The sequence below is a fragment of the Mytilus californianus genome, unplaced genomic scaffold (genome assembly GCF_021869535.1).
Source record: "Mytilus californianus isolate M0D057914Y unplaced genomic scaffold, xbMytCali1.0.p SCAF_11, whole genome shotgun sequence".
In the NCBI taxonomy this organism is placed as follows: Eukaryota; Metazoa; Mollusca; class Bivalvia; order Mytilida; family Mytilidae; genus Mytilus; species Mytilus californianus.
In genome coordinates, this window is record NW_026262593.1 from 30,564,838 (window position 1) to 30,587,255 (window position 22,418).

The 22,418-nt window shown below is 32.9% G+C and overlaps 1 protein-coding gene across 1 annotated transcript in view; it reads left to right on the top strand.

Annotated features, from left to right (window-relative positions):
- LOC127719873 (alkaline phosphatase, tissue-nonspecific isozyme-like) overlaps nt 1-21,375 on the top strand; it is a 51,770-nt gene extending 30,395 nt beyond the window's left edge. Inside the window, exons 2-9 of the mRNA XM_052226219.1 lie at nt 5,850-6,027; nt 9,520-9,695; nt 14,266-14,367; nt 16,496-16,598; nt 17,209-17,349; nt 19,022-19,213; nt 20,179-20,307; nt 20,819-21,375. Of these exons, the coding sequence (XP_052082179.1) occupies nt 5,850-6,027; nt 9,520-9,695; nt 14,266-14,367; nt 16,496-16,598; nt 17,209-17,349; nt 19,022-19,213; nt 20,179-20,307; nt 20,819-21,117 (1,320 nt within the window). The 3' untranslated portion in view covers nt 21,118-21,375. The remainder of the gene's footprint in view (nt 1-5,849; nt 6,028-9,519; nt 9,696-14,265; nt 14,368-16,495; nt 16,599-17,208; nt 17,350-19,021; nt 19,214-20,178; nt 20,308-20,818) is intronic.
- The last annotated feature ends 1,043 nt before the right edge of the window (nt 21,376-22,418 follow it).

Consider the following 22,418-nt stretch of genomic DNA (forward strand, 5'->3'; position numbering starts at 1 on the left):
AATTTAAATCTACGTTATATGATGCGAACAGTCTTTTTCCTCGTGATCATAAGTGAAGTATTATCAAAACGTCTCTTAATTCGGTCATTTACAATTTGCCTAGTATTGCTATTTGAATTATTTGCAACCGAGTGAAGTGTCAGGCTGTAAATTTATTAGTTTATAACGTTAAAATTTTTGCAGTGTATATGAAGCATCACACGGCCACATCTTCTTAATCAAATAAAAATCATAACCAGTGAAATAATCCTTAGAGCTGAAATAATCCTTTATGTGTATACTGTGCAAACAGAGTGTGCATTTGTGCCAGAAGAGAAATGGCAGTTCATGTATGCTTTAAATACAGCAATCATAATATGCAAATGAAACGCATTTGTTTTTAGTTACCAATACAGTTCCTTTTTGAATGTAAAATGGTAAAAATGAAGACCACATGTACCATTTATCTTCACTCAATAATCGACAAACTGAGATTGATCTGTTTGCAACTTTCTACAAAAATCTGCATTTGTCATAGTTGGTTACATAACTAGATTAGTCAATAGAGCGCTGTGGTGGAGATGTTTACTCTGAAAAACACTAGTTAACCCAACTGTAAAAAATGTATGGTATAGGAATTGTAGAACAGCATGGAGTGCAAATTTTACATACCCCACACAATATTAATAGTAGACTATGAGATAAACATCCGAAGCTTAAATGTTAAATTAGAATCAAAAGCAGACACAACAACCGCAAAATACATGGTTATTGGAATAGAGCCTGTTAGATTCATGCCAATAAGACAGCAATCTAACGATATAGATAACCAATATAAATCTACACGGCATTAGTTAATTTTAAAAACTAGACAGGTGTCCTTATAATTACAGTTTATGACCGTTCCTTTAACTCATTGAAAAACCGAATGTTCATAACTAAAAAAGTATCAGTTTATAACATGTACGTATGAACTTAGAATTCGATAGGAAAAATGTAGTCGCTAGGGATTTTCCTTCTTTAATGGGTTCAAGATCCTTTGAAACAGGAATTGTGTTAATTTAAGATCATTTTGAGCACAGGTAAGAGCCTCCAATTTGGACCCCAGTAAACACAATGGAAATGTTGTCTGTCTTAAGGTATAGTAGTACAAGTAATATATGTTTGAATTTTGATGTATACCTGTAATTTGCTATTTCCCATATAATTCCATGGCATTGATAGATGAACATTGATACATGCAAGACGATGTACAATGATTATGCACATTGATGGTTGATTGATTTATGGTGTTTAACACCGCCTTTAAGACTCTTGCCTATTTCAATGTTGCCATTTCTTTTGTTGGAAGAACCTAGAGTACAAAAAAACAACCAGCGTGTTTTTTAGGACTATGCAACTGCCACTGGGAGAGTTTAAACTCACAAACTTCAGTTGACAGACTAGTGATCATTGTAGATGGAGCACTTAGACGACTAGGCAACTGAGGACATCTATGCACGTTGATACACATGATTGTATAATATGTAATAGCTGCAGGATATATTTGAATACGATATAGTTATACATGTATCATACCTGCTAAGTGTTTTGGGGCTACAAAGGTGGAGGTTATGCGGTACAACCATTTTCCCTTCAAAGTTTTTCATTTAAGTCAAAGTCATTGGGGATCGGGGACTTACTTTGTAATGAGTGTCAGGGGTGAACAACTGCAATATGTCACTATTATCATAAGCAACATAACGTATGCTAAGGTTGAGAAATTAAGATTAAATATATGATGATATCATAGGCAATATACTATCTTATGCTTGATATTCTTAATTATGTAATCTTTTATTATTCTCCATGAAATAGTGTAATGAAGCTATAATGGTCTTTTTTTGTCAAACAATATATGACAGGGTATGACACCTCAGCTGCTCACCCCTACCACAAAATATTTAAGTGCCAACACCCAATGATTTTTGATATTTGAGCACACATATATTTAATTTATTTATCAACTGGGTATATGGAATCAATAAGTAAGACCATCATTCTTGCTGACCTTGGATGTCTTTTTACAATTTAAATAAGGGTTGTACAGTGCAAATCATTCAATGAATACTAAAACATTAACTCTAATGATGATAGGGAATAAAGATAGGGTGGTATTTGTCAAAAAAATATATTTTGATTTCCATCGCAGGTGACCGGCCCAAAAGGGAGAGATTCAGTTTTAGTCAAAAAAGGATTTTCCGTATAGATATGGTATATTGGCATTTGTAAACGGTTAAATTTTTCTTTTAGTTTATTTATTATGATATTGTTTTTCGTATAGACTTTTAAAAATATTACAATTTTAAGTCTTTACTGGTGCTGATCAACAGTAGTTGATGCCGTCTATGTCAACATCCTGGAGCTCACTCTAAAAGGAGCTCATTGGCTAATAATCTTCTGCAAACCTGTTTAAGTGAAGTTACCCTTTCATGAACATTATGTATCATACAACATTTGTACAAATATATAAAAACATTTGTACAAATATATCCTACTTTTTTACATCTACTTTTATTCATCCATGCTTTTGCATATTTTTAGGTTGAATCTAAATTAAATTATTTATGTTCGTGATTTTACTATGCAGTATTTATGCAACATTTATGATTTCAGAGAAGTAATCATCAAAATTGAATGTACAAAATGTTTAAACCAAAAGTTTATGATATTACATCAAATTGCTTATACCTAAGCGTAACATTTGAAATTCTGGTCCCTCAATAGCTATATATATCTTTACAATTTGAATTGTTAGCTTTTTTTCAATTATATTTCCCTAGTTTTAACATGTATGCCTATACAGCTAACTATATAAAACAGTGCTATTTGCCCTTTTCTATTCGAATAGTGTTTCGGTATGTCACCTCCTCATATAGGAAGCCTACTGAAATGATCACATTTCAACCAGTGTAAACGGGAGAAACTCATAACTCCAAACAGACACAATTTTATGTATTAATTCCATTCTTGGTATCACTACTCTTATTTCATCTGATATGCTGAAGTACTAAAGCACTGCTATTTATGTCTTGCATTCAAATAAAATTTCAAGATATTGGATCAACTTTTATTTTGATTTAAATTCTGAAAATTTCAGTTTGGCCTTCCAAGTGAAATACAAAGCCTTCTAATGTATTTCATTGCAAATTATCATATCGTAAACATTGTCAATGGGACGAAACTGGCATATCCAAACAGAAGTTATATCCATTGATTGTATTTCGGTATCATCAAAATGATTCAATGATTTCTAAAGTACTGATTTTATCTTGCATTAAATTCATAAGATTCAAACATTTCTGTGACCACGTTAACGTAATTATAGTAAACACGAAAATTGGAGTTAACAAATAAAATATGTTCACGTGGCGTTAACGCGCGTTGACTTCATGTTTTGCTTGGTCTGCTACCAAATGTAGTTTTATTTTTTTTTCAGATCAGTTATATTTAAGGATAGCTCAGAAGTATACGGTCAAAAATCAAGCTGTGATGAACTTTTGGACAGTAATATTGCCTATACTACAAGTACTGTTCATTATACTTGGTTTAGTCAGTTTTGAAAATTTTATGTTAATAAAATCATTCAATTTACTTATTTACCTACTTGTATTTCTGAACATTTTTATTACATCAGAGCCCACGGCTTTAAAAAATTTAATTTACAGTACAATACAGTACATGTACCATAAAATTATATTTATGTTGATTAGATAACTTTAGGTATTAAAGCACTTAGACTAAAAATTGAAAACCACATTGCGTGACTAGACCCAACCCCTACTATCCACTGCTGTTAGTAGGGGCTGGGTCTAGTCAGACTGCCTTTGTTGTCCTATAGATTATTTTTTTAAACTGTTTCATCCTGTCACAGTGGCTTGTAACTGTGTTCGGATTCTTATTTTCGGTAATTGCCAGCACCGATAATTCAATTTCAAAAACCTCTTCCCCATAACACAAACGCAATTTATAGTCACATGGGGTGAAAAGCAAAATGCCAGGTGACAACAGGCTACCTTGGTCTTTTGACGTTGACCTGTCAAGGAATTTGAGGAATATCGCTTGATTCAGGTCTATATATGAAGGAGTAATGAGAATCAGTATTACAAATTACAGTAACTATGTCCTTAAATAACATAAGATTATTATTTACAGCTGTCACTCACCTTCAAAAACATATAGATTGTTGTATCCATGCTGCTTACATCAATTCGCAAAAGCGAAATTAGAAAAAAGATGACCTCCAATCAAAATCGATTTTACAATCGGCAAGCATTTCCGGTTTTAATTCAAGTTTTCGAATTTACGACTCGTGTTTTAATTCATTTGGTGGATGTTAACTATCATTATCGAAACAATTCACATTATCGACCGTTAATGCATTATCAAAAAAGTAACTATCAATATCTGCGCGCGAGTCGCATTGATTAACTCATTTATGATGGTCGACCGTAAATTATACTTTACGCCGACTATCTATGATGATCGACCGATAAACTGTCATTATCCCCGATAAACTGTGATTATCTATTAATGTGGTTTCCGCGTTCCATATACGTGTGTATAGATATTATCAATGATTTTTTACTTATATATATATTTCTAAAACATTCCATAGTATTAATTTGTGTTCTAAACAAAAATATTTTTATCAGTATTCATTGAAGAAATGAATTTATAACAAGCGATAAGGAATGTTATTTTGCACTCGATAATGTCCGCGTATTTATCTGTTTATAGATCGGTTACCAGTCAAACACGAAAGTTACGTAAGTGGAAATCTCGTCGGCAACAATACATCGGAATGCCCTCACGGTCATCTCGATGTAGAAATTGTTTTAGCAAATGGCCTTTTACATTGAAGGGCTACCCTTGCATTAAGCGGTGTTCAGGACCTAAAATAGATAACAAAGGGGTATGGAGTAAGTGTGCATGAGACAAAATCGCACACAATACAAAGAAGAAATACAAATTATCAATGCACAGGGCTTTTATTCCTGTTCTTCGTCGTGACAGTCGCTGAACAATATACGAATCATTCATAGCCTACAACAAGGTAAAGGCGGCCCTTTATCACAGTTAGAACTACATCAAGTTGTAATTGAAATGTGTTATAAATACTGAATTCACATATATATAGCAATTCAATGTTAATCAGCCCCCTCTTAACTTAATTTGAAAAAAAAAACATTATTTATAGGTAAAATACGTTTTTCAGCAAGCATTAATTCAATAGCAAAAAAAACAACAAAAAAACAGCATGGGAATATGTTAATTACAATTTTTGCTTTATCCTACGTATCAGTCTTTTGATTTTGTCCCTAAAAACTGAAAGTTCTTACACTGAATCTATATATTTTGCTTTGAATCAGGAATATTATCGAAAAAATAATAAAAACAAAACTTGCTTTTCAGATTAAGAAAGGGTTCGGTAAACGCTCAGAATGCACGATTTTGCGTCAATTTACCAGAGCTTATGGGGACATTGAGCGGCCCCCAGACCCCTCGCCGAAATTTTTTTTACCTCGCTCAACTCGTCGAATATATTTTGCCTCACTTTCAAAAGAGGCTAGTCACGGCCCTGAACGTATTGACTGAGTGAAAGTACTTTAATGTTCCTACCCTAATAAGCTTTTTAATATAATGAAGAAAAAAAAATGTTTTAATTGAGAAGTCAATATATATAGAAATAGAAACATAGTGTCATTATACTTAAACATAGAATCAAGGCTTTAGGTACATGGAATGCCAATGCTGTAGTATGTGCATTTCTTATGGGTTTTTTATTATTGTTTTTTTCTTTTTCGACAATCTTTTTTTTATTTTATAAGACATACGGAAATGATAGGCAGGTTCCAGACTCTGCACAAACAGCCACGGCGCTGATGAGTGGTTATAAAACAAATTTCTACATAGTTGGCTTCAATGACAAGGTCACGGCGGGGAATTGTTCTGCTGAAACTGAAGAGAACAAAATTAAATCTATTCTTCATCACTTTAATGATGCAGGTAAGTTTTTTGTTCGAGTAAATGTTTTATATTTAAAAGTGGAAATAAATATTTTTAAAGTCGCCGTCATCTTGTTTACATTGGTTACAAAAATTAGTTCTGTCAACGTCGTCTATCGAAAAATAAACAACGTCAAGAGCCTTCTCGACCAATCATATTAACGTATTCCCTAATATGCAAATCATATAAGAATTATTGTCGTTTATACTTTGTTGATGTGTTGTGTCGTTACACCACTGTCCCAGGTAAGGGCAAAAATGTTAAACCCCGCCACATTATGGATGTACCTGTCCCAAGTCAGGAGCCTGTATTTCAATGTGTCGTTTGTTGCTGTTTACCATATTTGTTTTTTCGTTCATTGCTTTGCGTATTAAATAGGCCGTTATTTTTCTCGTTTGAATTGTTAAACATTTGTTATTTCGGGACCTTTTATAGTTGACTGTGCGGTATTGATTTTGCTCATTGTATAGGCCGTCCGGTGATCTAAAGTTTTAAACTTCTATGTCATTTGGTATCTGGTGGAGAGATGTCTCATTGGCAATCATACCACATCTTCTTATTCTAATATTTGAAAATAAGTTACTTCGATTTAATTCACTTGAGGCAACATTTTAGACCAACTAGAGATAATGGTGAAAAATTTCTCATAAAAAATGTACTCACCTTGTTACCAATTATAAAAAAAGAAATAACAGACTGAGGATTCCTTGATTTGTAACAAATAGAAAAAAGGGGGGGCATTTTAACCTCGAATGTATATGCTTTAATTGATGGATGGATGGATGGATGGATAGGTCGTTGTTTTATAATGAGACAATTGTGCTCTTGTATTGACTTTAATACCCTGTAACTTTTTGATGGTCCTTTTAATTCTGTTGACAGTTATGATTTTTCTACTCTCTATACTACACTTCCACACAATCTTATCAAGAAAAAGTTTACATATTTAATTAAATTTAAATGTACGTTTCGGCGATAAAGTGTATCGACAAGTAGTAGGTATTCCTATGGGCACTAACTGCGCCCCTTTAATAGCAGATTTATTCCTGTATTGCTATGAATCTCAGTTTATGACCAAACTCAGTAAAGACACGTCATTGTTATATTTGGTTGATACATTCAACAATACCTTCCGTTATCTAGATGATATTTACTCGTTTAATAATCCAGAGTTCTCTAAATATACAACCGAAATTTACCCAATAGAACTTACTTTAACTAAATCTAACATAAACAGCAGTAGTTGTCCTTTTCTGGATTTGGACATTTCAATCTCTAAAGGAAAACTCCAGACGAAAATTTACGACAAAAGAGACGATTTTTCATTCTCTATTGTTAATTTTCCTTTTTTAGACGGCGATGTTCCTTTGGCTCCATCATACGGTGTTTATATATCCCAATTCGTTCGTTATGCCCGTATGTATAGTGATGTCATAGATTTTAACGAACGTAATCAATGCATCACTGGTAAATTATTAAGTCAGGGATTTCGTTACCATAAATTACGTAAAATTTTTGCTAAGTTCTTTCATAGATACAAAGATTTGATAAGAAAATTTGGCTGTACCTGTAGAAAACTGATTAAAAACGGTATTTCGCATCCTAAATTTTACGGAAATATTGTACTTAAAGCGCGGGAATCACTATGTGATCCGTGTAAACTCATCGAACCTTTAAACAAACTTATTAGTAAAGGTTATCTTACCAATGTTGTAATTAGATCTTTGAATATAGTTTACATTGGCACTAATATCGATTTTGTCATCAGCAAATTAAAACATAACTAAATTTGTATTCTTTTCAAACGGGATGTATAAAGACACACCCACGTTCATTTTGATCTATAAACAGGTCAAACTCCTAACTCTCCTACTGTCTGTCGATACATTTATTTTTGGCATTGCACTAGTCATGTCTTCTTTGACTGTCCATGACGTTAAAATACTAAATCCCTGGGATGTGTTTAAGTTGATTTTAGTCTCTGATGCAAGATTTTTTATTATTAACTGTTTTGGCTTTTAACTAGCTGTCAGTAGCTGCGAGTACTCTAATATCGTACTTTCTTGTTTATTTGACCTGTTGATACTAATTGTAATGCTTTTTTGTTATTTAATGTTATTCAGGGTTATATCTGGTCTATATACCAGCTTTGATAAGTATTTGGTATTACTATAAATTTTCACTTCGTACCATAAACATTAAAATTATTTATTTTGTAAAAATAATTCCTTTCTCTATTGGAACTGTACACGTATACCTAACAACAAAATTATTTTAATTTACCTGTGTTTAAAGTTATTGCAAATGACTGATATTTTTGTTCGAGCGTATTGTTTTTCTTAAATTGTTTAACATTTCATACCGATATAACATGTTACTTTTATTATTCTTCCCTTAGTTTATTTATTTGGTATTTACATTGTATCATAGGTCTATTTATTTGTTCAGTGTTTGTTCACTGGTGTTAATATGTCAATTGATTGAGTTAAGCTATTTCAGTTGATATTTTATAGTGTGTCTTTCTATGTTGTGATGTTACACTATTGTTTCAGAAAAAGGGTGAAGGTTTGGTACCATTAAGGCGTTTAAACCCGCTGCATTTGTTTGCACTTGTCCTAAGTCAGGAATCTGATGTTCAGTAGTTGTCGTTTGTTGATGTGGTTCATAAGTGTTTCTCGTTTCTCGTTTTTTATATCGATTAGACCGTTGGTTTTCCCGTTTGAATGGTTTTACACTAATAATTGGGGCCCTTTATAGCTTACTGTTCGGTGTGAGCCAATGCTCCGTGTTGAAGAACGTACTTTGACCTATAATGGTTTACCTTTATAAATTTTGACATGGATTGAGAGTTGTCTCATTGGCACTCATACCACATCATCTTATATCTACTTCTTCACAAAACGCTACATATAAAACTTGATTTTCTGATAAATACATTTAATCATTATTTTATCACAATTTATACTTGTCTGGATTTTTGAAATTACTCAGTGGCAGAGAGACGCAGAAAATCTGACCCATATATACACAATTTGCACCTAACATTAATATCGGATTTGAAACTTTCTCGATGTTATCGTGGTAGTGTGCTTGCCTCAAGTGATGATCAACGACTTTAACAAACCAAGACTTAAAAATTGATATTTGCTGCTTCTCTGCTAGGATTACTGCATTGAAGAGTATGAGCAAAGACTGGTCGGCCCGGAATCACAGTAATATTTCCGGGTAGGAAAACATTTCTTCTTGCGGACTACTACCTTGTGAACTAGCACATTAAAAAATCGGATTAAGAATACGTGTTAAATAGTACAAAGCAGGTTTTATATTAACTACCAAACTAGTAATAGGGCAAAATTGCATCATTTTAATTTTACATTGAAATAATTGTAATGTTAACTATGGATGTCTCATCGTTTTTGAATTCATTTCCTTATAAGCCAGACTTAGTTATGTACTTGAAATTGAATCACTGTTGCTTGTATTTTGTTTCAGGTAGATCTACAGGTGTGGTAACGACTGCACGACTGACCCACGCTACCCCTGCATCTTCCTATGCTAATAGTGCTAATAGAGACTGGGAGTATGATGCTGTACTTAAAGAAACAAATGTTACAGGAGACTGTAAAGATATTGCTTACCAACTTATTTATGATAATTCGTACATACAGGTAGGTTTATAGTAGAGAGTGCGACTCTATTAATTAGAAATATCAACTGAACTCATTTCAATTAAATGACCTATAGCATAAATCCCATAATTCTTGTGATAAATTTATTTCGCTTAGCTCCAATGTCAGTACATGTATAACGTCAGCAAGAAATGGTTTGAGTTGTGATATTAGAATTCCGCATGCTTACTTAAATAAAGGCAACAGTAGTATACCGTTGTTCGAAAGTCATAAATCGATTGAGAGAAAACAAATCCGGGTTACAAACTAAAAAACAGAGAGAAACACATCAACTATAAGAGAAAAACAACGAAACATCAGAAACACTGAAGTGAACAAAAACATACGACAATGCAAAACACAGAAACGAGCTATAAGATACCAACTGCCATTTTCCTGACTTGGTACAGGACATTTTAAGAAAAAATGGTGGGTTGAACCTGGTTTTGTGGCTAGCCAAACATCGCGCTTTTATGGCAATGTTAAATATAACACAAAAATGACAACATTACATGACAGGAATATAGTACAGATAGATGCAAGAACATTCAGGACAGAGAAATACACAAATAAACAATACAATAGTACATTTCGACATGCGAACAACAGAATAAAAACGAACGCGTAAAACAACATAGGACAACACACAAAAACAGCACAACAGAACCACGAACTGTCTTTCAAACGACTGGATCAACGCCACAAAAGTGACGTCACAGGTAAATTTCTAAAAATTTGATACAGTTCAAGATCAGGTTTGTAACTATGTCATTTGATGTATTTTATAACAATTACAAGAATATCTATATAGAATTATGTTAGTAATTAGATAATTAATTGTATTATCTAGCTATGTCGGTATTTCTTCTAAATCAAACTGTAAAACAAATGAATCGTGTACATATAGTTGCTTTAAACTAAAATCTTATAAATGACCTGGTGATTAATTATCTTTACTTTTACAAACGAATAGAAAATTAAAAAAAATAGAATTTCAACTACAAACGATCAGACAATTAACAATATCCGATCAGAATTACAAATACAACATCATAACTAAATACATGAATGTTTGATAAACAAATACCGTGACACGTCTAATAGCAATGCGAATTCACACTCAGCAAAACAGTCATATTCGGGAATAGGTCATATCCGGTACTTAAAAGACCAGACGACGTAAATGGTAAACAAACCACAATCTAAGACGTGGTAAAAATGTCCTTAGTTAGTTTAGACACAGAAACATCGTATGGATCAACCAGTTCGTAATGGTATCCATAAAATTTACGGAGTGTCATTTCTAATCTTTCATCCTCATAACTTTATTGGAGCAGTTTCTGCGTAAGGAGCACACTCCTGTATATAAAGTCCGTATAGTGTGAACATGCACGAGCATAACGTATCAACTGAGATATGTAAACACCATACGATGGGGCAGAGGGTATGTTACTGCTGAGAAATTGGAAATTGATAATTGGCAAGTTGAAATCGTCCCGTTTGTCATAGATTTAAGTGTGAAGTCGTCCATCTGTGTCAATATTGAGGAAAAGATCAAGGTATGAGGCAGTCCTTCTAGTATCAGTAGTATCCTTAATTTCAAGTTCACTTGGATATATAAGATGTAAGTATTGGCTGAAATATGGGTTATTCAGTGATAAGATATCATCAATATATCTGAAAGTAAAATTAAATAATTTCGCAAGGTGCTTTTTCTTTTTGTCTTTTAGAAGGTTCTGAATGAATTCTGCCTCATACGAGTGCAAAAACAAATCGGCCAGGAGGGGTGCAAAATTAGTACCCATTGGAATACTGACTGTCTGTTGAAATATCAATCCTCCAAACTCAACAAATATATTGTCGACCAAAAAGTCCAGCATTTTGATAATTTCATCTTCAGTATATTTTCTGGTAGATTCAGTGTGGTTTTTATCAAAATAAGAATTAGTATAACCCAAAACAAGAAATTTGTATCTATTGTAACGATTCCCATTTTTATAGAAAAAGCTCTGTTTAATGAGATGGTGAAGTCGATCTTTCAATTAAGCATGGGGAATAATAGTGTAAAGCGTAGAAAAATCAAAAGTCTTAATGTTGCCGCAAAACTGCAGAGATTGTGATCTAAGATTAAGCAGTAGATCTTTAGAATTTTGGAGAATCCACATCTGGTTAACACCACTGGTAGAATATCTCATCACAATATTTTTGAAGGCCATCTTTTACTGTAGAAAGAATAGTAGTCAGTATTTTAGAAATATATTTAGTCGAACATTTTGATGATCCAGCTATGTATCGTTCTTTATATGGAGTTTTGTGAAGTTTTGGTATCCAGTATAATGACGGTAAATTTTCTCCGTTTTCTTTGATGTTGATACCAAAAGAAATAAGGACAGATTTGTGATTTTGTAAAATTTCATCATCCTTTGTAAATGATGTTAAAGAATATGTAAGATTACCAGTTGTGATGTTTATTCCAAGCTCTGTTGTGAGACATTGCAAATAATGGCTTTAACATATGAAGACAATATTATTGGAGGCTTTATCTGCTGGAACAACGACATATTTGTCATGCAAACAGGACAAAGCATCCACAACCTCCGGATTCTTGAAAGGGTTAGAAACCCTTGTGCTCATAGTACATTGTAGTTTTTGAATGCGCTTCTGAATGCATGATCGAATAGCTTTGGTCATTCAGACAAAGTGTCCAGTTCTGGTTCGTCTGGTTCGCGCTTTACCCATTTTCTAGCATAGTCCTCAACTGCATCCATCAGTAACCTGAAGTTCTTTTTCCAGTTGATGGGCTGGGGAATTCTATATTTTGGTCCCTTGGCTAACAACTCTCTTAGTTGTTCATTGGTAATGATGCCAAGGTCGCCTTGAATAGTCTATGGTTAGCAATGTCCATGATTATTGCAACTAATCTATACACAACAGAATTAGAATCAATAACGGAAGTATTTTGGACCTCTTGAAATAGTAAATAAAGTTTAGATAATGGAATGCAGTATAATTTAGTTCTGATATGGTGAATTCTTAAAGGGTTTTTGAACAGACGTTACCAGAGTATCAATTGTCACGGTGTGCACAGCAGGTGGTGTATATTTTCTGTGACCATGACTTCTATTTCGTCGAGCTGAAGTATTAAATTATTGTGATGTATTGACAGTACTACACCTGGGACTAGACAAAATACCTATACCATCAATTTTGTCACTGCATCCATAGGGAATGGCTGTTCCCAACTCTCTTATCCAAAAAGTCTTCTCTTTGTAAACGATATGGTGTACTCAATATGGGGTCATTTGTTGAATGATATATTTTCTCTATAAACCGGATTTTCATTGAAATAATAGAATGGTCAGGCTGATTGAAATGTTTATAGAGAAATTTGTTGTTATTAGGATCATTAACATAAGACCGATGTTCATTCATTCTAAAATTGAGATTACTTTTATTGTCACAAGAAGAACATTGTAAACACATGACAATTGTTTCCAACATATGATATTTCAATATCTTAGATGTGTGCTACCTTAACAGAGAGGCGAAAGATACCAACAACAGACAACGCATTAGGGCCTATATTACAGTGACTTCTTTGACAAAACATGTTTAAAACCATTGAACATCAATGAAGTTTTTAGTAGTCTTAAACACTACCAGTAAGTACACTTACTGGAAGAAAAAATAAACTACCAAGGATTGAATAAATAGCATAAGTCAAAGTATGAAAGACAATAACACGATAAAGACTATAACCGGGCATACAAAATATATGTAAACATGAAAAATTATCCTACTAAAAACCGTGGATGAATTCGGCATCAGCGGTTCCTGTTTCCCCTAATTGCGTAAAATATGTTAGTGATCTGTGATTACTGTCCAAGGGGTACTGGGGAATACAAATATTGTCATTCTTTGTCTTCTTCCGACCGGCTGAGTAAAATCCTTGCCATAGTGAGGCGTATGTTAGCTGGGCGTTGTGCATAAATACACTGCCACGTCCGGTCACAATGATGACATTGAATCTGATGTCCCGTGTAGAGAGAGTGCCACGCATTCTTTACGCTTTAAGAACTCTTGAGACAACTCTGAGGTGGGCTGTTGCAAGGCAAAATTTCTGTCCCTATCAAATATCCCTACCTAAGTCATGAATTTCCTTTATTATATTTATTGTGAATTTGTTCTCGTCCTGAAAATGAATGAAACATTTGCTGCTAATGAAAGTTAAGGAAACAAGAGTCAAAATGTGATTATAGTTGTTACAGTTTCAGAAGTGATTACATAAATATTCTTAAGTTTTGTTGCTTCATTACATCACATTTTTAAATTTTAAAAGAATGCAAAACAAATTGATGTTATGAAGCAAAAGTAAAAAAAAATAATAATAAAAACAAATATTTCTTATACAGCACCATCTTCAAACGGAATCATTGGTGTGTGTGTATTTGCTGTGATTTTTTTTTATTATTATTTAATAAAGATCTTGGCACCAAATAGATGCAGTTGCATTATTCTTTTTGGAAAAGTGATATCTATACCATTATCAAATTGCAATGTATTGTTTAAGGTTGCCATGGGTGGTGGAAGAACAAGGTTTTTACCTAATACAACTAATGATGCAGAGGATGGAAGCAAGGGTAAAAGAACTGATGGTTTGAATCTCGTATCTGTAAGTAATGCACTTTTTTTACATTTTTAAAAAGTACATTTTTTTCCTCAACTGACTGATTATTTTTGCCGAGTTGCGATAAAGTTGAACTCAGCTTATGATATATATGCTGTACAGGTGTCCGGGACTTAACCTTTTCATTTTACGGATAATAAATTTGGAACCTTAAGATATAAGATATAAAATATAAGAAATGTATTAGTATAAATTCCACTAAATAGCACAAATAAATAATAAAAAAATACAAATATGTTACATTTACACAAACAAACAAAATAAGTTTGTGTTTTCTTCTTTTTCCTTTTACTTTTCTCAAATGCTAGAAACCATGCCTCTCGTCAAATTAGCATAAAAATATTTTATTTAGCACATTTAAAGGAAGAAATGCTGATTAAACCATAAGGATTTCCCAAATTTTAACTCGGAAATTTTCTTAATCTTTCAACAGCAAAGACTACAGACGCGACAGACTTACTAATTCAGTAAAATGGTTCTTTCTTCCGATAATTGCCTGGAGATTTAAAATACTTACTGGGTTCTCATTTATACTGCAAAATTATAATTAAATTTTCTGTTGAGACGCCTCGAAACCAAGAAGAAAGTGTTTTTTTTTTCTGATTTTTTTCTTCTTTTTTGAGCGATAGTATCCAACCAATAGCTGTAGCTACATTAGCTATCTTCTTTTATTCCATTTTTATTTCTGTGTTCTAGGTAGTGGTCATCCTGTTTGGTAGCTGCAATTAGCAAGTTTCTGACTGTTTGTGTTTTAACATATTGTCCAGCAAGGCAAATGGGGAAGCTTATGTACAGATGAAACTGGTTTAATCGCATCATATTTATGCATGTACCAAGTCAAATCATCGTTGGGGTTTGTCTTTGCATGTCTGGTTTTTTTAGGAGTCGGGTGTTTGTGGTTGATATAATCGGTTTTACTGTTAGGTATTTTTTACAATTCCTGTTATCCTTTTTATGTATTATTGACTTGAAAACTTTGAGGTCAAAAGGTCTAAAGTCGCAACAGTTATTGATAGGCAGAAATTTGGTCAAAGGTTAATTTGTTTCCGTATGGAATCTTTTGAACGATATGTCTAAAAATGTATAATCAAAAGCGATCAATCAACGGAGCATGTGGAAAACAACTGCCATATATTCTGTATAAATCACAGACGTACAATCTAATTAAAATATAGAACTCTGATTTCGTTATCCTCATCTCTTATGAGGATAACGAAATCAGAGTTCTATATAATTAATTAGATACACAGACGTACGCCATGACTGACTTAAAAATTCAAGCAAACATACAAATAACTTTTACAAAACTGCATTTGTTTATGCCGCACGAGGTAATGGTATCAGTAGACTTAATAGTCTTCATTGTACTCGACACAAACATCAAGATTTTTTTCTAAAACAAAACCAAAAAGATCGGAACTAGTCTTATGCATCCACGAGGCTCCTTTTAGTATTTAATTTAAGCAATGTGTTGTTTGGTTTTTCGTATATCTTCATACGTAGAAACTTAGTTCTGACATCAAATAACCTTGTTGTCTTTTGATTTTCTTATCTTAATACGAATAATTAAAGCGGCAGTTCCTGATAATATCGTATGGAGATGAAACCCTTTTGCAACAGATCATCGTATTAGAACGATAAAGTTTGCCAACATATCGACTTAATTTGTATATATATCTAACATTACTGCACAACATGTTAAGATAAATGACCTTTAATTCGAGCAAAATTATGTGTTCACTTAAACTAATCCTGATATTTCACACACAATGTTTTTTTTTCAAAAAAATGTTTAAATATGTCCTTTTTGTGTGCAAATTTTTTTTTTTTGTATTATTGGCTCGAAAACTTTGAGGTCACACATATGGTTTTTTTACACATATAAAGTGATAAGTGTCTATGTAAACACAATATAATATTTTAACAGTTACACAGTAGATTCCTGCATGATGCAAATCAGGAGGTAAATGAAGTCGCAAAAGTCCCATTATCTGTTTATAAAGCGTGTACAAAACACTTCTACATATACCAGTGATAAAATATATTGATAGACTCAGACCGGAAATGTACATATGTAGTGGAATTTAGCTGGAAAGAATTTGTTATTTTTCAGGAATGGCAAAGAATGCAAAATGAAAAGGAAAGGCGTAATCGATATGTAACTAATAAACTGGAATTTGAAAGGATAGATCCAGCTACCACAGACTCTGTATTAGGTATGTTTAATGTGTCTCCCCTTGAATTCTACAGCTTATTTAACAAGAAATTACAAGAAATTAATACCTTTTGCACACAGAAACCTATTTTTATTTATATAAAAAAAATAAAAAGAAACGCATTATTCCCAATGAGACAAGTATACACCAGAGACCAAAGGACGAGGATGTAAACAACGATAAAGTTTTTCAAGAATGAGCAAAACTCGTACCGTATCGTTATCTGTAAAAGATCCCGCCATGACAAAATGTGAAACAATGCAAAAGAGAAAACCAAATGCATCGTTTATACACTAGAAACAAAAAATAAAAAACAACAATGGTAGATATTGTTCATTCTTTTGAATAATAAATAGAAACTTTCAAAGCTATTAAACAATCGTGATAGAAATTTTTTTTTCAAACCCAGAAAACTGCAATTATCAAATTTGAAAAAAGTCCATGTAAATGGAGAGGAAATGAAATCCAATAGAAATCGAGTATATGGAATAAACAAATATACATTTGAAATTCGAAAACTATTATATCAACATGTGTTTTTTTTTCGATTTCCATACGTTTATGTTTATGTGGGATAAGATTATTAATATAACTTTTTTTATATTACAAGGACTATTTGAATCATCACATATGCAGTATGAAGTTGATAGAAATAAAGCAAACGACGGAGAACCGAGCTTAGAGGAAATGACAGAAAAAGCAATACAAATTCTTAAAAAGAACACAAAAGGGTTTTTCTTATTGGTTGAAGGTATGAACGTTTCGTAATTTTAGTATTTCATCTTATTTATATAACTTGAAAACAAAGTGATGAAAGGTTAAGTGTGTCAATATACCAACAAAGGAAACATAGCTTTAAAGCAGGGTTTAAAAAAACGATACGCAGTAAAACATAAAAGGGCTTATTATTTTGTTTGAAAAATGACTCTTAAGTAATTTTGGTAGCATTTATTTTTTTGTTAAATTAATTTTCTAGGAATGAAAGTTTAAGTGTTATCTTCCTCTGCTGGTGGACTATCAGTCATCAGCTCAGTAATTAAAACTTCGGTGCTGACATGATTTATAACAAATCTTTCTAAATTTGCCCGTTTATAGTTTTCTAAATTAGTTCAAAGTTGGCCATAGATGGATTTGGCTATTTTGTTTAGGCCCTTTTTGATTTTATAGCTCTTCAACTGTTTCGGTTCTTATACATCATTGGCTTTCAAATGTTCGGCTTTGAGCTTCCTGGTGAAGGTAATTCCAGAAAAGGGCTTCGGACGCATAAAATTTATAACATATTGTTTTTATTTTTTGAATATCATGGTATGTCCAACTTATATTTTAACGACTTCAGTGACTGGTGGTTGGTTGTTTAAGTCACCAACAGTCCATTCTAGAAGGATATCGAGAGAGAAATGACAAACAGTGATTGTTTTTTTTCCATAATGTACTCTTCTTGCGAACTTTCATTGTGATTTTGTGTTCTTCCTCTTTTAGCATTATACGTTTTTTTAATCAATGCATATGATATTCATATGATGAAGACATAATCTTTCAATCAGTTTAATTGAGGTCTGGAGCTGGCATGTCAGTTACTGCTAGTAGTCTGTTGTTATTTATGTATTATTGTCATTTTGTTTATTTTCTTTTGTTTCCTATTCTGACATCGGACTCGGACTTCTCTTAAACTGAGTTTTACTATGCGTACTGTTGTACGTTTGTTTCTTCTACATTGGCTAGAGGTATAGGGGAGGGTTGATATCTCAAAAAACATGTTTAACCCCGCCGCATTTTTGCGCCTGTCCCAAGTCAGGAGCCTCTGGCCTTTGTTAGTCTTGTAACATTTTTAATTTTAGTTTCTTGTGTATAATTTGGAGTTTAGTATGACGTCCATTATCACTGAACTAGTATACATATTTGTTTAAGGGCCAGCTGAAGGACGCCTCCGGGTGCGGGAGTTTCTCGCTGCATTGAAGACCCATTGATGGCCTTCGGCTGTTGTCTGCTCTATGGTCGGGTTGTTGTCTCTTTGACACATTCCCCATTCCCATTCTCAATTTTATATGTAACTAGAATATAATTACCAACTTAGTATGAAGCTATACTACTTGCATTATTTTAGAGCTATCGATGATATATTCTACAAAGTAAAGCCTTGATTCATTGCCAAGGCTGAGAGGAAGCTTTGGTCAAAAATTACAACAGAACAGGCCCTTTCACGGTTATTGCAGCCATATTGAATAAGGGGCAGATTTTTATAATGGAGGTGAACATGTTGTGGCCTATTGACATTTTTTTAGTGAGAGGGGTTAAAGATCTCGAAAAAGAAACACGAATGCTCCAAGTCTGGAATTTTGTCATATGTGATATCTTCTTTTTTTCAGAGAATTTTATATTAAGAATGTTCAAATGAAAAAAAAACTTATCAATTTACATTTAAGGGGGTCGTATTGACCATGGTCATCATGACACAACTGCAAAGAGGGCATTAGAAGAAGTATTAACATTGGAGAACGCAGTTAGGAAAGCGATAGAACTGACCAATCAGGAAGAGACGTTAATCATAGTAACTGGTGATCATTCACACGTGTTCAATATAGGTGGATATCCGTATAGAGGAAATAATATTTTAGGTAATGTTCCTAGAAAAGACTATGACCGATTTCTCCTGTATTTGTTTCGCTCACAAGCACACAATATCATGGAAAAGGCTATGGCCGATTTCCCCTGTATTTGTTTCGCTCACAAGAACACAATATCATGGAAAAGGCTATGACCGATTTCCCCTGTATTTGTTTCGCTCACAAGAACACAATATCCTGGAAAAGGCTATGACCGATTTCCCCTATATTTGTTTCGCTCACAAGAACAAAACCAGAAAGTTATTGTAACCTACTGGGTGTGAATAATGAAGTGATATATAAATACAATAAAATTGTATACCAATAATATCAAAATTTGATTCGATGCTGAACATAATTGTTCGGAACAGTTTATATTTGGTTTCGAAGGATGTCTTTCAATGAACTGAACTAATTCGTGTCTGAATGGATAACAATAGATAGCTTTACTTTCGATACAGTTTTAGTTTTGTTTAAGGTTATTCTCGCATATTTTCAGAGAAAATATACACAATACATGTATGTCAATATCCAACCCAGTTACAGGTTTTATTTATCATTGATAAGTTTAGAAATACACCTAAATGTTGTATGAAACTAAAAATTCACACATGAAAGTTAATGTTGTAAGAAACTTGAAGTACACACCCGAAGTTGATGGTTCAGTATATATATTTGAGAGTAAGATACATATATTACTTAAATGGGGAAATAACAATTCTAGTACCATTTTAAAACATTTTCATACGAATTTATCAACACTATAACTACATATTTTGAATAATTGTCATCTCTTGCTTGGAGTGATTTTGTTTTAAATTTTGATCGTTCTGACTGGTATTTTCGTCCGGAACATAAATATTAAAGGTTATTTGATGCAAAACACAATGTTTTGACAGTTTATTATCACAAATATTGAGTTGTTCTTTTTGATAATTTCAGTTGTTTTTACTACACTGTAATTCTACTTCCTACAGGTCTTGCCAATCCATTATTGTATGAACCCTCGTTAGATAATTTGCCATATACAACATTATCTTATGGAAATGGACCGGGCATGAATTATACTATTGTGGGAAGAGGGGATATTACAGGAGTTGATACAAGTAAGCCGGAAATCTAAATAGTGTGAATGTTGTTTTATGTTTGTTTTTGTTTTTATTTATTTTATTCATCAGGTAATGAAATTTCAAGGTTTTTTTTTTTAAATTCGATGTAAAAGTTGCTCTGGTTCTTGCATTCATTGTTTTACTGCTTATGAGAACAAACAAAATCACAAAAAAGGTTTAGGAGGTGTGAACTTCCGTCAAACCCAAATATAAGGTCAGTAATGCACCAGGAGAAAACACATTTTCTTTCATCGTATGACCCAGACAAGATGGTATTGATATGTTCTACCAGAAACAATCGAACAAGACACTCAAAACAGTAAGATAAGATACAAAAAAGCAATCAAAAACATCAGTCCAAAAAAATCAAACCATGTCATGTATATTCAAATTCATTAGGGTCACAACATGCCCACTGCTTCTTTTCAGATGATAGAAATAGTAAGCCTGAAATTGAATAATGAGGTTTCCAAGTAGATTACGATCAAAGTGTTTTGATTCTTTTCAGCTTCTGATAATTATGTGCAACAAAGTGCTGTTCCCGTCGCGTCAGAGTCACATGGCGGAGAGGATGTGCCTATATTTGCCACTGGACCGATGTCACATCTCATTCATGGCGTACAAGAACAACATTATGTAGGACACGTGATGCAATTTGCAGCATGCGTGGGGAAGTATTCTAACAATTGTGATCGCAAAGTAACAAACCCATATCCGACTTCTAGTGCAAATGAGATTCATTTTTCCTTTTTAAGAAAAATAATGTATGGAATTTTAGGAGTATTACATTTAATGTTTCTATTTTGATATCGTATTGTTGTAGTGTATTTTTTATTTTAATTTAAGTGTCATTTTACCATTAAGCTGGAATCTATTGTTCTTTTAACATTATCATTTATTTCATCCTAAAATAGATACCGAGAATCAGCGACATGAAAACAATCATTTATTTTGAACAGAAAATTGACTGTGATACAGATATCAGTTGTACTGACACCCTGATCATATTGCAATTATGTATAAATGTTCAGTTTACACAAATAAAAATGTTTGGTTTCATTTTTTTATGGGAAGTTGTTCATGAGACTATATATTTTAAAAAAAGTTCAGTAAATCAGTGCAAATTATTGATAAAAACTAGTATTAATTCTTGTCATGCAGACAATTTATATTTAGCGCAATTATTTCCCATGTATATCGTATAACATACAGTAAAACGAAACATCTTTTTCCAATTCACAAGTTTATTTTTTTATTCTCGTCATACTTTCTAAACAATAAATGGAATGCAAATGCCTGGTTGTATGATTGGAGATTCGTTTTGAAATTTTTTACATTTTAAGGTTCAAAATTAATTTTGAAGCAACAGATGCGTATTTCAACGATTAAAATATCAAAGTTGTGCTTCAAACAGGGAGATGCAAAGCAGATAGTATCCAAGTGGGCTAAGAAGTTGTACTTTTACATAGGAAAAATAATCGTGAACTTTCCAAATTTTTAAGAACTTGATAGGCAACTGTTCACAGGGATCCGTAAACTACATTTTGTATTGCTAAATGTGTTGCCCATGCCCAATCAACTCCTTCTATCAAATCTAAATTACTTTTCCCGATCTAACACCTCCTTATGTTCTACCAACGAATGCTTTGATATTAAATTTTTGTAGTGTATATGTATTAAATATTTTCTACTAACCATTAAGCAACCAATATTCGTTTGGAAATACCTGGGACTATTATACTACACATATTTTTGTTTCCCGCCGCACGGGACATAGTGATAGTCATCGTCTGTCTGTTCGTCTGACCTTGTGTTCTACTGCCACACGTCAATTTCACTACTTCTCAAGGACAGTGTGTTCGGAAGCTGTCATATAATGTAGGATCATCTGTAATAAGGCTCCGAAAGGACATCTTTAGTAGGGGCAAAGGTTTTATCCCTCTTTACGACCTGATTTTTTTCAAAATCATAAAGAAAATATTGTTCTTCGTATTTTTTAAAATAAACTACATTGGCCGTATGGTTACCTTTAGTTGTTTAAATCTTCGTTAATTATGGGATAGTTATCTCATTGGCAATCATCTTCTTATTTTTTATTTATACATGTG